Source organism: Mauremys reevesii, linkage group 11 (genome assembly GCF_016161935.1).
Source record: "Mauremys reevesii isolate NIE-2019 linkage group 11, ASM1616193v1, whole genome shotgun sequence".
Taxonomy (NCBI): Eukaryota; Metazoa; Chordata; order Testudines; family Geoemydidae; genus Mauremys; species Mauremys reevesii.
The window spans coordinates 72,479,343-72,491,735 of record NC_052633.1 but is presented as its reverse complement, the minus strand read 5'-3'; the positions used below and the strand labels follow the sequence as shown (position 1 = coordinate 72,491,735).

At 41.5% G+C, this 12,393-nt stretch overlaps 1 protein-coding gene across 2 annotated transcripts in view; it reads right to left on the bottom strand.

Moving 5' to 3' along the window:
• XRCC5 (X-ray repair cross complementing 5) overlaps positions 1-12,393 on the bottom strand; it is an 84,488-nt gene that overhangs the window by 43,056 nt on the left and 29,039 nt on the right. For both annotated transcript variants that reach the window (XM_039495162.1, XM_039495163.1), the window contains 4 exons: positions 9,045-9,107; positions 7,867-8,004; positions 4,888-4,978; positions 3,009-3,142 (listed from right to left, as the gene is read on the bottom strand). In XM_039495162.1, the coding sequence (XP_039351096.1) occupies positions 3,009-3,142; positions 4,888-4,978; positions 7,867-8,004; positions 9,045-9,107 (426 nt within the window). The remainder of the gene's footprint in view (positions 1-3,008; positions 3,143-4,887; positions 4,979-7,866; positions 8,005-9,044; positions 9,108-12,393) is intronic.

Genomic DNA, 12,393 nt, shown 5'->3' with positions numbered 1-12,393 from the left:
GATATTAAATTTATCTTATTGTATGCTGCCCCAAAATTTACAAAGTGCTGCAGATTTCTGTATTGAAAAGAAATAATTGCATCACAGAAAATGTGGAAGGGAAGCTGGAGGTTTTGATAGCTGAATAGGAGAGTCAGTTTTCCACCCAGGAAGATACAGGAGTTGGTTTTGGGTTTTTGGCACCTAGGAGGAAATTGAGGCTTTTGTATTGGGGAAGGAGGATTGAATTCCTCATCCTCCACTCCAGCTAACTCCGACAGCCATTTACCATCCCTTTGCACCCTCTCATATTCACCACTGCTTCCAGAGATGAAAACATAATTTATCTAGATACTTCTGCTTAAATATCAACACTCACTGCTAATCATTTTAAGTACCTCCATGAGGTAACATCTCAGTGAGACAAACAGGGCAGTTCATGTTTCCCTCAGAGGCATTTTCTCAAGCTGTGTGTGGATTCATGCAGATATCCCTGTACTGGATATATTCACAGCATATTTTAAAGGTTTTCTTGGCAACCCATAAGAGCAATAAGTACAACTCTTTTTTTTTTAAATATAAGTTTAGTTTTTGAAGTGTAACTATGCAGCAAATTCAAAAATAAGAGTAATTTTGCTGCAATTTATATGGCTGCATAGTCATATGACACTCATGATTCTACCTAGAAACCCGTGCTGTAGTAAAACCGATGTACACTAACAAAATGGCAGAAAAGAATGACTAGATTATGGTTTACTATTTAGACTGTATGCTTTCTGAGGCAGGTACTATATTTTATTTTATGTTAGTACATCATCTAGCACTCTGGGTATATTTACACAGCAACTAGACACCCACAGCTGGTGTGTTGCTAGATGACTCAGCTCACGGGGTTGGGGCTGCAGGGCTGTTTCATTGATGTGTAGACTTCTGGGCTTCGGCTGGAATCCAGGCTCTAGGAATCTGCAGGGTGGGAGGGTCCCAGAACCCAGGCTCCAGCCTGAGCCCAGAAGTCTACAAAGCAATGAAACAGACCAACAGCCTGAGCCCTACAAGCCCGAGTCAGCTGGCATGGGCCAGTCCTGGGTTTTTCTTTTCTGTGTAGACGTACCCAATGAGACCCCAATCCTGACTGGGACCTCTGGCCACTAGCGTAAATAATAAAATTAATGCCGCACCAATAGCAGCCTCTCCTAGGGAGTCCTATTTTCCCTCTATCTTCCTCTAAAAACAACATGTTTACAGTTACACAGTGACCCTCCAGCAGCACTCTCAAATCAGTCACTGGGATAATGTCATTATTCTGTTTTGGAAGTCAATGACACACTAAGGAAAGAGATCTCCAATATATGACTGTCCATTGAAGCAAGAGTTTAAAATGTTATCTGTAAAAAGCAGAGGAAATTCCATCACAACACTGTTCCATTTATAAATAAAACCATGGCTTGTTTTTTTCTAACTCCCAGCTCTGCAAACTCCCCCGGGGCTTGCCTCATGCTGGGGTCTTTCCATCTCAAATATCACCACCAAGTAACAAAGCTTCTGCTTGCCAAATCTTGCAATCAGTTGCATTCTGTACAATCACTCTGGTAGGCAGCACCTGAATGCTGGGTTCTGCAGGGGTCATTAAGAATAGAATTTCAAGACAGTGGAATTACATTTTTGTCACTGAAGACAAAATTTGGCCCACAGAACCTTCTATTTCTGGTGACAATGCAGTAAAAAGAACTCAGGATGACTCGCAGAACCCAGGCTGAATTTGCAGGCACGTAGGAAAAACATTTTTTAACTTGTAAAATGCACAAATTTCATCTGGAATCATTGAGACACAATAAGGATGGACCCCACAGTGCTATTTTAGTCACTTTTCAGAGCAGAAACCCACATTCTACAATATTCTATCCATGGCCCTGTGTATAATATGCTTATGCAGTTGCATAAATTGCATCATAATTGCCCATCTTTTTGAATCTGTCACATCTTTTTTTTAAATGAACCCTTAAATTCTGGGGCATAATTAAGTCTCTCGCCTTCATGGCTGCAAAGAAAATCTTCAGATGCGAAAATGTAAATCAAAACACAGACAGTTCGAAACAATAGCTCTGAATCAAGTGTGAACTGCTCCATTTATCTCTAAAATGTGTTAACTCTGAAGCCCAGTGAGGATATTTTAAGTGTCAACACTGTTAACTGTTTCACTGCTGATCATTTTAGCAGAAACACCAAGCTAACACACTTATCTATAATTGCTGGATGCAGAAGCAGATGGTGCAGGTGGATGTTTTCTGGGGCTAGAGAATGAAGAATTAAGACCCTTCCAAGATTTAAAGTCAATCTCTGCCCCTGCCTAAAAGGGGAAGGAGAGGGGGGCATCCCCTCTTCAACTGCCTCCTCCTTGCCAAAACACAAAACAAACTTGCCTTCCTGAGGGACAAAGGCCCCAACTATTACCCAGTTTCCCAACAATAATTTCTATCATGCAGTTATGCATTATCAGTATAAAAATCTGATACTAAACATATTTTATGCTGGCCGTACACTTTGAGTTTGTTGCCAAATAAAATAAATAAACAACAAAGAATACTGCACTGGTTATGTTGCACTAGACCAGGCAAGTGGAAGGGCAGTGAAGGACAGAGTTTGTGTGGGCAGTGCTGCATAAGTTGGTCTACAGTGGCAAACAGAACATGGGACATCGGTTCTTTATCTAGAAAGAAGATGCAGCTGTTTCTCAAGCACATGCCTTACTTGTAAACAGCCCAACATATCCTGGCTGGCCTGGGTTTCCTTAGATGATAAGGCTTTGTTTAGACTGCCTGTTCAAACCCTTATGATGCAGGGAGCTAGAAATATTCGGTCTGAAGCTGATGCCTGTGGCAAGGCACAAGCTAGTAGCCACTCAGGATCAAGGGATTAATTCATTTAAATTACAGCTGTCACAATTCAAGTCTTTTCATACAACTCTGAAAAAGATGGGCAGAGGTGTGTAGAAACAGGAAAAGTTTTAACTTGAAAGTTTATCATCTCACCTGATATAATCTCTGAAACTGAGGGTTTGGTATTTTGCTGGTTTTAAATATGTCTTCGGTTGTCTCCCCATCATCATCTTCATAAACCAAACTCATAGAATCAATCAGAGAGTCAACTGCAGATAACTGATCCTCTAAACCAACAAATATAAATATGCACAAAAAAGATTAAATACACTTGCAGATGGATCTGCTTGTAATAATTCACCCACAAAGATTCACTTCAGAATATGAGATTTTAACAAAGGCATCAAATGCCCCAGAATTCACTATGTTTTATATTCCCTGAGGATGCAGACAGGCTGATAATGAACATGGATAATGGACACAGTAATGAAAACCCTGCATTGTTTAAGGACTACAATGTAAAGTTATAGAGCCTTTCAGTTTTGTGAAGATCTCAGTTACTGCTGCCTTTCTGCTTCCATTTTTCTTCTTTTCCAAGATGTTTTTATTTGTAACAGAAGGTTTATAGGCCACTTGGAAAATGAGGAGAACAGTTGGTTTGGAGAACTAAATGGAGTAATGCAACTTTTAAAAGTTACAAATGTAAATTAACTCAGTTCACAATAGTCAATTATTACCTTGGTAAGATGGGTTGTTAAATTTCTGCTTTCAAACTGCCTGTTACAGGCAGGAAATCAAAAGCGAATCAGGAATCACATAGCATCCTACATGTCCTGACTGTCAGATTCTTGTTCCTTTTCAGAATGGGCCTTACAACAAAGGAGAACATCCAGAACACAGTCTGGATTATACATTACCACATTAATCCAATGTACTCCAGATTCTTGGGACAGTGAACCAAACACTGTGGGGTTTCACGTTGGCCTCCTGTCTGAATCCTAGCACCTGTGTGTGCCTACTTCTTCAGCACTAATACTTGCACACGAATTTAAACACCAGCTCTGCACTTCTAGATTACATCACGGTATGCATAGGAAGGTGGCTGTTAGATGGCCTATCTGAAGGAGCTGCTGGTTCTCAGTGCAGTTCCTAAAGCAGAGAGGTCTACAGTGTGAACCCCATCACATAGAAACCCTTTGCTGACAGCTTCAAAAGAGAGGCCAAAGACTGACTGGGTCATGGGGGATTAACCAGGTCTCCCTAAAATCATAAAGGTTCAGATGACAGTTTGTGATCATTTAACCTGAGCCAGACTTTAGCCTACAGCAGGGATAGGCAATCTATGGCACGCATGCCGAAAGCGGCACACAAGCTGATTTTCAGTGGCACTCACACTGCCCAGGCCTGCCCACTGGTCTGGGGGGCTCTGCATTTTAATTTAATTTTAAATGAAGCTTCTTAAATGTTTTTAAAACCTTATTTACTTGACAAACAGTGGTTTGAGCATTGGCCTGCTAAACCCAGGGTTGTGAGTTCAATCCTTGAGGGGGCCACTTAGGGATCTGGGGCAAAAATTGGTCCTGCTAGTGAAGGCAGGGGGCTGGACTCGATGACCTTTCGAGGTCCGTTCCAGTTCTAGGAGATTGGTATATCTCCAATTATTACCTTTATTACCTTTAATAGTTTAGTTATATACTATAGACTTATAGAAAGAGACCTTCTAAAAATGTTAAAATATATTACTGGCACATGAAACCTTAAATTAGAGTGAATAAATGAAGACTCGGCACACCACTTTTGAAAGGTTGCCGACCCCTGGCCTACAGTATAGTGTTGAAAGGCTGTGTGCAATCCTTGGAGCCACTCAGTCTCCAACTAAGCAGACAAAGTTCTGATGAGCTGACCAAACTGACTTCTTCCAAATCAGATTATGTTTTCAAGGGAAAGTCAAACATTCCATGTATTTTAGAGTGACTTAAAATTATGATATTAGGCTGCAGTCAATTAGTGAGAAAATAAGGGACCTACTCACCTGTAGGAGTGTACTTTTTATTGTTTTTCAAAGAGGAAAACATGTATTGTCGTAAGTCTTCCATGTAGGGTAACTGCACATATATCAGACACTAAGGGGGGGGGAAACAAAAGAGAAGCAAGTGAACTTGAAGTGAAAATTTAAAGTTAGTTCCAGAAGTAAAGGCAGCAGGAGTATAAGGAAATCAGAAATCTAGAAACTACAAACTGAAATAGTTTGATTTACTAAAACATTTGTATTGTACTACAGTTTAAGTACAATATTTAACATAATTACTTCCACAAATATCAGGATGATTAAAAAAATGGTGCCAGTAATGCTCTAGCCATTTATTAGACCTATTGGATCACCTGGTCCATCGGCCTGCTAGTTTAGGATTGTTGCCTAGAGCTCTGTCCACACCAGCTTTAAATATCCCCTGCAATGGAGCTTTCAACACTACCTGTGAGAGACTGTTCTATAGCCTACAGCATCTTATCATCAAGCAAGTTGTTTTTGACATTCCCAGCCTAATTTTTTTTCATATACCTCCTCCAGCTCATGGCACCCTAAATAATTCTTTTCCATCCTGGATGTTTATACCCTTTAAAAATACAAAGACTTATGTCCACCCCCACCACAGTCACTGCTTAGCCAACTTATACATAATTTAGCTCTCTGAACAGGGTCTCACAAGTAAGATCACTGGAAACATATGCTGGAGAAATTCTGAATACTGTACAGCTTGTGTGATGTAAAGCATTCATTTTCTTAAAAAACTACATTTCTAGCCCTTTCGGTTTCGAAGGAAACCTTCCCAAATGCAATGTGAAACAATCCAGCACTATCTTCCAGAGTCTACAGACTAACTCAAACAGTATCTCTGAGAAGTGTGAAATAAAGAAAATGTAGAATCATAGAAATGTAGAGCTGGGAGGGACCTTGAGAAGTCATAGAATTGGAAGGGACCTCGAGAGGTCATCTAGTCCAGTCCCCTGAACTCATGATAGGACTAAGTATTAGCTAGACCACTGGTGGGCAACCTCCACCCGTCAGGGCAATCCGCTGGCAGGCCGCGTGACAGTTTGTTTAGATTTGCATGGCCACCCGCAGCTCCCAGTGGCTGCGGTTTGCCGTTCCCAGCCAATGGGAACTACGGGAAGCAGCGCGGGCTGGTGTGCTGAAGGTTGCTGACCCCGGAACTAGACAGTGGAGAGTCTTGAGTTCACTCACTCCAGTCATAAAGCCCGGGCACGCCATAAGCTTGGAGCTGCCGAGCTAGTAAAATACCACTAATCAAAAATGATGGCTAATGTCATCTCCCACCTTCTCTGGGAGCTCTCTGGGAGGTCTTTTCTGAAGACCAGAACTGACAAGCTGACTAGACAAAAGGGTCAGAAAGAACTCTTTCTAAATGTCCCACAAAGCCCTGTCACTTCACCGCTATCATTCCCATAAAACAAGGCCCTCATGGCCATTAGAAGTGGAAAAGTTGCTGGCAAGGACCACATTTACCACAAATTCCTTAAGAATTTGGGACCAAATGGATAAACATCGTTCACAGACCTAGTCCCTGCATTACATTCAAGATGAAGATCCCAAAAAGCTGTTTTAAGGCTGAAGTCATTACCCTGCTCAAACATGGGAAACCAACAAATGATGCCACCAGCCATCACCGAACAGCATTCCTCTCCACAGTTTGCAAGTTAATGGAGAGGGTCTTATTGGTCCATCTCACCCCATCTTTGAGGCCATCCTGCCAAAGGAACAGGCTGGTTTCAGATCAGGATGGAGTTGCTACAACCAGGATCTTGCCATTACTAGTCACACTGAGGCTGGCTTCCAGTGGAATCTAAAAACTGGAACAGTGGTGATAGATTTATCGACCACCTACGACACGCAAGTCATCAAGTCCAGCCCCCATTCAATTCAATGGGATGTCAAATCAAAAACTTAATGACAACAAAATTAAATGTCAACTATTTCACTGCTGATTACTTTAGCACAAACTTCCCACTCGTGCTTTATTCAGTGCAGCAAGATACGTTTGAAAAGCCATTTGACAGTTATTGGACCCACATTCTGCACTAACATGCATCCTATGGGGTTACATGGAGTATAAATCAGTGAACAATCTGACCACAACTTTTAAAGTTACAAATACTGAATGTTTTTTCTTGTCCCCTCCCTTCTTGACTGCTTTGCTATGAAGAAAATCAAATGTCTGACTGAAGATCTAGAACACGGGTTTTCAACCAGGGGCTGCGAACAAGTTCTAGCAGGTTCATGACCAGCTCCCTTTCTTTATAGCTAGGATGGCAATGAGGTCCCGAAATATTTTTCTGTTATAAGAGGTTCATGGTATGGAAAAGGTTGAGAACAAATGATATAGGGGAATTCAAAGATCTGTGGGGGAATACATATGTCAGAGAAGTGAGGGGGGACATTTATAAAAATAAAATGGGGTAAAATAAAAGTCGTTATTAAAACTATACAATAAAGACACACATTTAAACATACTGTTTTGTTCTACCATGTGCATTTGCAGTGAGTTCACGCTAAAAAAAATCCCAAACCCTGCAAATCTCCCCCAAATTTCACAGATTCTGGGGAGGAGAAATTCAGCAAAAGTTAACATTTCTAGCAGAGTTCTACTGGTTCTAGTGACAATTATTGCTTCCAGCATCTTAATGATTTTAACTGGCTGCTCAGAATTCCCAATTTCTTAGTATTTTGTTGGTATTTAGATGTCCAGAAATGATTGCAATATTCCAGATGTGGTCTCATCACAGATTTATAGTAAGAGGAGATTATCTCCTTGCTCTATGTCTTGCTGTCTCCGTGTACAACCCAAAATCACACTGGCCTCTTTTCCTGCCTTATCATACTGCAAACTCATATGCAATTTCCTTTGCTGTGAAGCTTCATTAATTAACGTTTGCAAAGAATGGATTTAAAGACTCTCTGAAGAAAGGCATTATATAAGGTCAAAAATGTTACCTCATATGCATCCTTGATACATGGAAAGGCTACGCCAACCTGAGGATTAGCTCTTCTGTCATAAGCATAACGTACTATGGCCACGACATCCAACTCATCCAAAGCATGAATCAGAGCAGAAAGAGCAACTGCTGCAGCCTGTCAAGAAAGAGCTGCAAGTTCACACAAGCCCTGGTTAAAAGCTCTTCAGACCAACTTTCACACTGAATCCAAAAGCACTTGCAAAGACAAGGACGTCTCCGCTTTTAGTCAGCAGCTTGACTTAAACACCACCTTTTACCTCCAAAAGACACAGCAATAGGCACAGTTCAAATCTGGTCACAACCGTGGATATATTAAAAAGTAGAGACTATCTTTAGAGCCTGTACATATCACCATTTTTAAAAACAAAAATGGAAAGGGTTCTACATGAAATTGCAGGATAGAAAGGAAGGAAGAAATGGTAGTTTCAGGGCTTTGTTTTTGAAGTTTCTATTTTCTTGAATGTTGACAGTAGAGACAGATTTCATTTTAAATGTAAGAGAGAATGAGTGCTGGGGCATTACATAGTCACCAGTGAACAAAAGGTTAAACCTCAGTTCAAGTTCCCTGTCCCCTTATAGAGATGTCCAGAGGGAGGACTATAAAATGGCTGCTAGGAAGTGATAAGGCTTGCTTGAACCCCAAGTTGGAGAGTTTGGGCTCCTTTTCTGGTTATAGTAATTTATTTTCCTTTTTCCTCATAATCTTTAGGCCTTGAAGGGAAAGAAACCTTGCTGACTGCCTCTGTATTTTTTCTGCTGAGTTTTACATCAGCTTGCAACATTTCAAACTTTGAAAAAAATACAAACCACGCTTTGCATTCCATGAGACAGTCTGAGATACAATGATCCACACAGAATCAAGCCACCATTTACAAACATGGCAAATATGACCTACTTGCAGCCTTCCCAGGTATAATTAAAAACAGTGAAACTTACAAATTTCTCATTTCTGATTGGACACATGATATTCATTTTGAGCTCATTCCAGCTCCCATTGACCTCTATGAGAGCTGGAACTGGACCTTTGTAAGTTGCATAGTGAAGAATGTATTTGTTTTATTAACACCGAAGGACCCCTACACCAACTTTATTGCCAGATTCATTACCATTAATTCAAGGTGAGCCGCCACTCAACTTAAAATTCATTTATCTCACCTCATCATCTTTCGCTGCAAAGACCTTCAGAACCTGGTTGCCCATGTAGTGATGCCTCTGGATCTATAAATTAAAGTTTCTAAAATGATTCGTTTTGATCTAAAACAAATGCCATTTTTAATTGTACCAACTAATTAATTCTACACTAGAACAAACAAACATAATACCCACATGTAAGGCCAAAGCATTTAATTACTATGTACAGTAGATATAAAACCTATACGTTGCTCTGTTTCCATTTACCACACAATGTGAAACTCTACTCATATTTTGCAGTATTCATCATAAAGAACCACCATCCTATCAAATGATATTTGGAAGGTGCTGCACTAGCCTTAGCCTGTATGGAGATTGGCAGTGCTTGCCAAAGGGAAAATTACACTTCACTGGGACAGATAGGATTCAGCATCCACGTTTTGCTTTTACGACCTGGCAAAATTCTCAGATCTGAGATCAGACTTGGACTAACAAATTCCAGGATATGTGGCAGTCATTGCTAGCTATGAATGGGCAATACAGAAATTAAATACTGGACTCATGGAACATTTGTCTTGGGGTGAACAGGTCTACATGTTATTTAATACTACTATTTAGAAAGTTACAGACATGACTAAAGCATGCCTGGTACTGGTTTCTCTTCTTTTTGTTAAAAATCTTTGAACGTGTGGATGATAAGGCTCCTGGATGTAGATTTGGAGACAGATGTTCAGCAGCTGTAAACTGTCATAACCTCATTTAAGTCAATGACAATTTATGCCAAATGGGGATCTGACCTTCAGAAATCAGCACCATTCCTGAAGCTCTTGAAGTCAACCTGTTGTATCCACTATTATTCCTTCCTATTTGTCTTTAGGAGCTGAAATACTATGCTGTCAAGCATCACATATACACCTCTACCCCAATATAATGCCACCCGATATAACACGAGTTCGGATATAACGCGGTAAAGCAGCGGTCCGGGGGGGGCAGGGCTGCGTGCTCCGGCGGATCAAATTAAGTTCAATATAACGCGGTTTCACCTATAACGCGGTAAGATTTTTTGGCTCCCGAGGACAGCGTTCTATCGAGGTAGAGGTGTACCTAGATATATATGTCGCTGCATTTTCTTCGGTTTGCCAACTAACATCTCCTTTGTGTATTTTAAAGTCTTGTATGATTTCTTGATTTACATGGTATTGCTTATAAATTAAAAATCAAAGTTTAAAAACCAGTAATAAGATGTCTTATGATCTTCTTTCCTCAGGGATGCGAATGATTGAAAAAGCTGCTTCAGTACATTGAGAAAATGATATGAGGTGGGTTTATTCCCTCTTTAATTCTGTATTTGGAAATGCTCCAGTTTCTCTGGTTAATATGCTGTATGCAGTCATAGAATCATAGAACTTAAGATCAGAAGGGACCATTATGATCATCTAGTCTGACCTCCCGCAAGATGCAGGCCACAAAAGCTGACCCACCCACTCCTGAAATAATTCTCTCCCTTGACTCAGCTGTTGAAGTCCCCAAATCCTGATTTAAAGACTTCAAGTAGCAGATAATCCTCCAGCAAGCGACCCCGGCCCCATGCTGCGGAGGAAGGCGAAAAACCTCCAGGGCCACTGCCAATCTACCCTGGAGGAAAATTCCTTCCCGACCCCAAATATGGCGATCAGCTGAACCCCGAGCATGCGGGCAAGACTCTCCAGCCAGACACTCCGGAAAAAGACTTTCAATATCCCAACATTGACCCTCGGTACTAATTACCAGTGGTCGCACGTTATTGCCCTATTGACTACATCACGTTATCCTATCAAACCATTCCCTCCATAAACTTATCAAGCTTAATCTTAAAGCCAGAGAGGTCCTTCGCCCCCACTGTTTCCCTCGGTAGGCTGTTCCAGAATTTCATTCCCCTGATGGTTAGAAACCTTCGTCTAATTTCAAGCCTAAACTTCCCGACTGCCAATTTATATCCATTTGTTCTCGTGTCCACATTAGTACTGAGCTGAAATAATTCCTCTCCCTCCCTGGTATTTATCCCTCTAATATATTTAAAGAGAGCAATCATATCTCCTCTCAACCTTCTTTTGGTTAAGGAAAACAAACCGAGCTCCTCAAGTCTCCTTTCATACGACAGGCTTTCCATTCCTCGGATCATTCTAGTGGCCCTTCTTTGTACCCGTTCCAGTTTGAATTCATCCTTCTTAAACATGGGGGACCAAAACTGCACACAGTACTCCAAATGAGGTCTCACCAACGCCTTGTATAACGGGACTAGCACCTCCTTATCTCTACTAGAAATACCTCGCCTAATGCATCCCAAGACCGCATTAGCTTTTTTAACGGCCACATCACATTGCCGACTCATACTCATCCTGCGATCAACCAGGACTCCGAGGTCCTTCTCCTCTTCCGTTACTTCCAACTGGTGCATCCCCAGCTTATAACTAAAATTCCTGTTAGTCATCCCTAAATGCATAACCTTACACTTCTCACTATTGAATTTCATCCTATTACTAATACTCCAGTTTACAAGGTCATCCAAATCTCCCTGGAGGATATCCCGATCCTTCTCCGAATTGGCAATACCTCCCAACTTGGTGTCATCCGCAAACTTTATCAGCCCACTCCTACTTTTGGTTCCAAGGTCAGTGATAAATAGATTGAATAAGATTGGACCCAAAACTGAACCTTGAGGAACTCCACTGGTAACCCCCCTCCAACCCGACAGATCACCTTTCAATACGACCCGCTGCAGTCTCCCCTTTAACCAGTTCCTTATCCACCTCTGGATTTTCATTTCGATCCCCATCTTTTCCAATTTAACCAGTAATTCTTCATGCGGTACCGTATCAAACGCCTTACTGAAATCAAGATATATTAGATCCACCGCATTTCCCTTGTCTAAAAAATCTGTTACTTTCTCAAAGAAGGAGATCAGGTTGGTTTGGCACGATCTACCTTTCGTAAAACCATGTGGTAATTTGTCCCAACTGCCATTGACCTCAAGGTCCGTAACTACTCTCTCCTTTATGCTGCACTGGAAAAGGAAGGGGAGGAGCAGACTCCAAAGGCTGAGGAGGAGGAGCCACCTGTCTCAAGGCAGGGAAGTTCGCGGCCACTGCACCAAAGAGGAGGCAGAGTAGGGTGCTGGAAGCCAGGGACTCCCTTCTGAGAGGGACATGATGTCCCGGGAGGTGTGCTGCTTGCTGGAACCTGCATCTAAGATGTTACAGAAAGGTTGCTGAGGCTCAGCTATCCCTCTGACTGCTACCCCCATACTGCTCATCCGTGTGGACACCAACGATTTTGTCAGGTCTGACCATGAGAAGATCAGCAGTGACTACAGGGCTCTGGGGGTGAAGGAGTC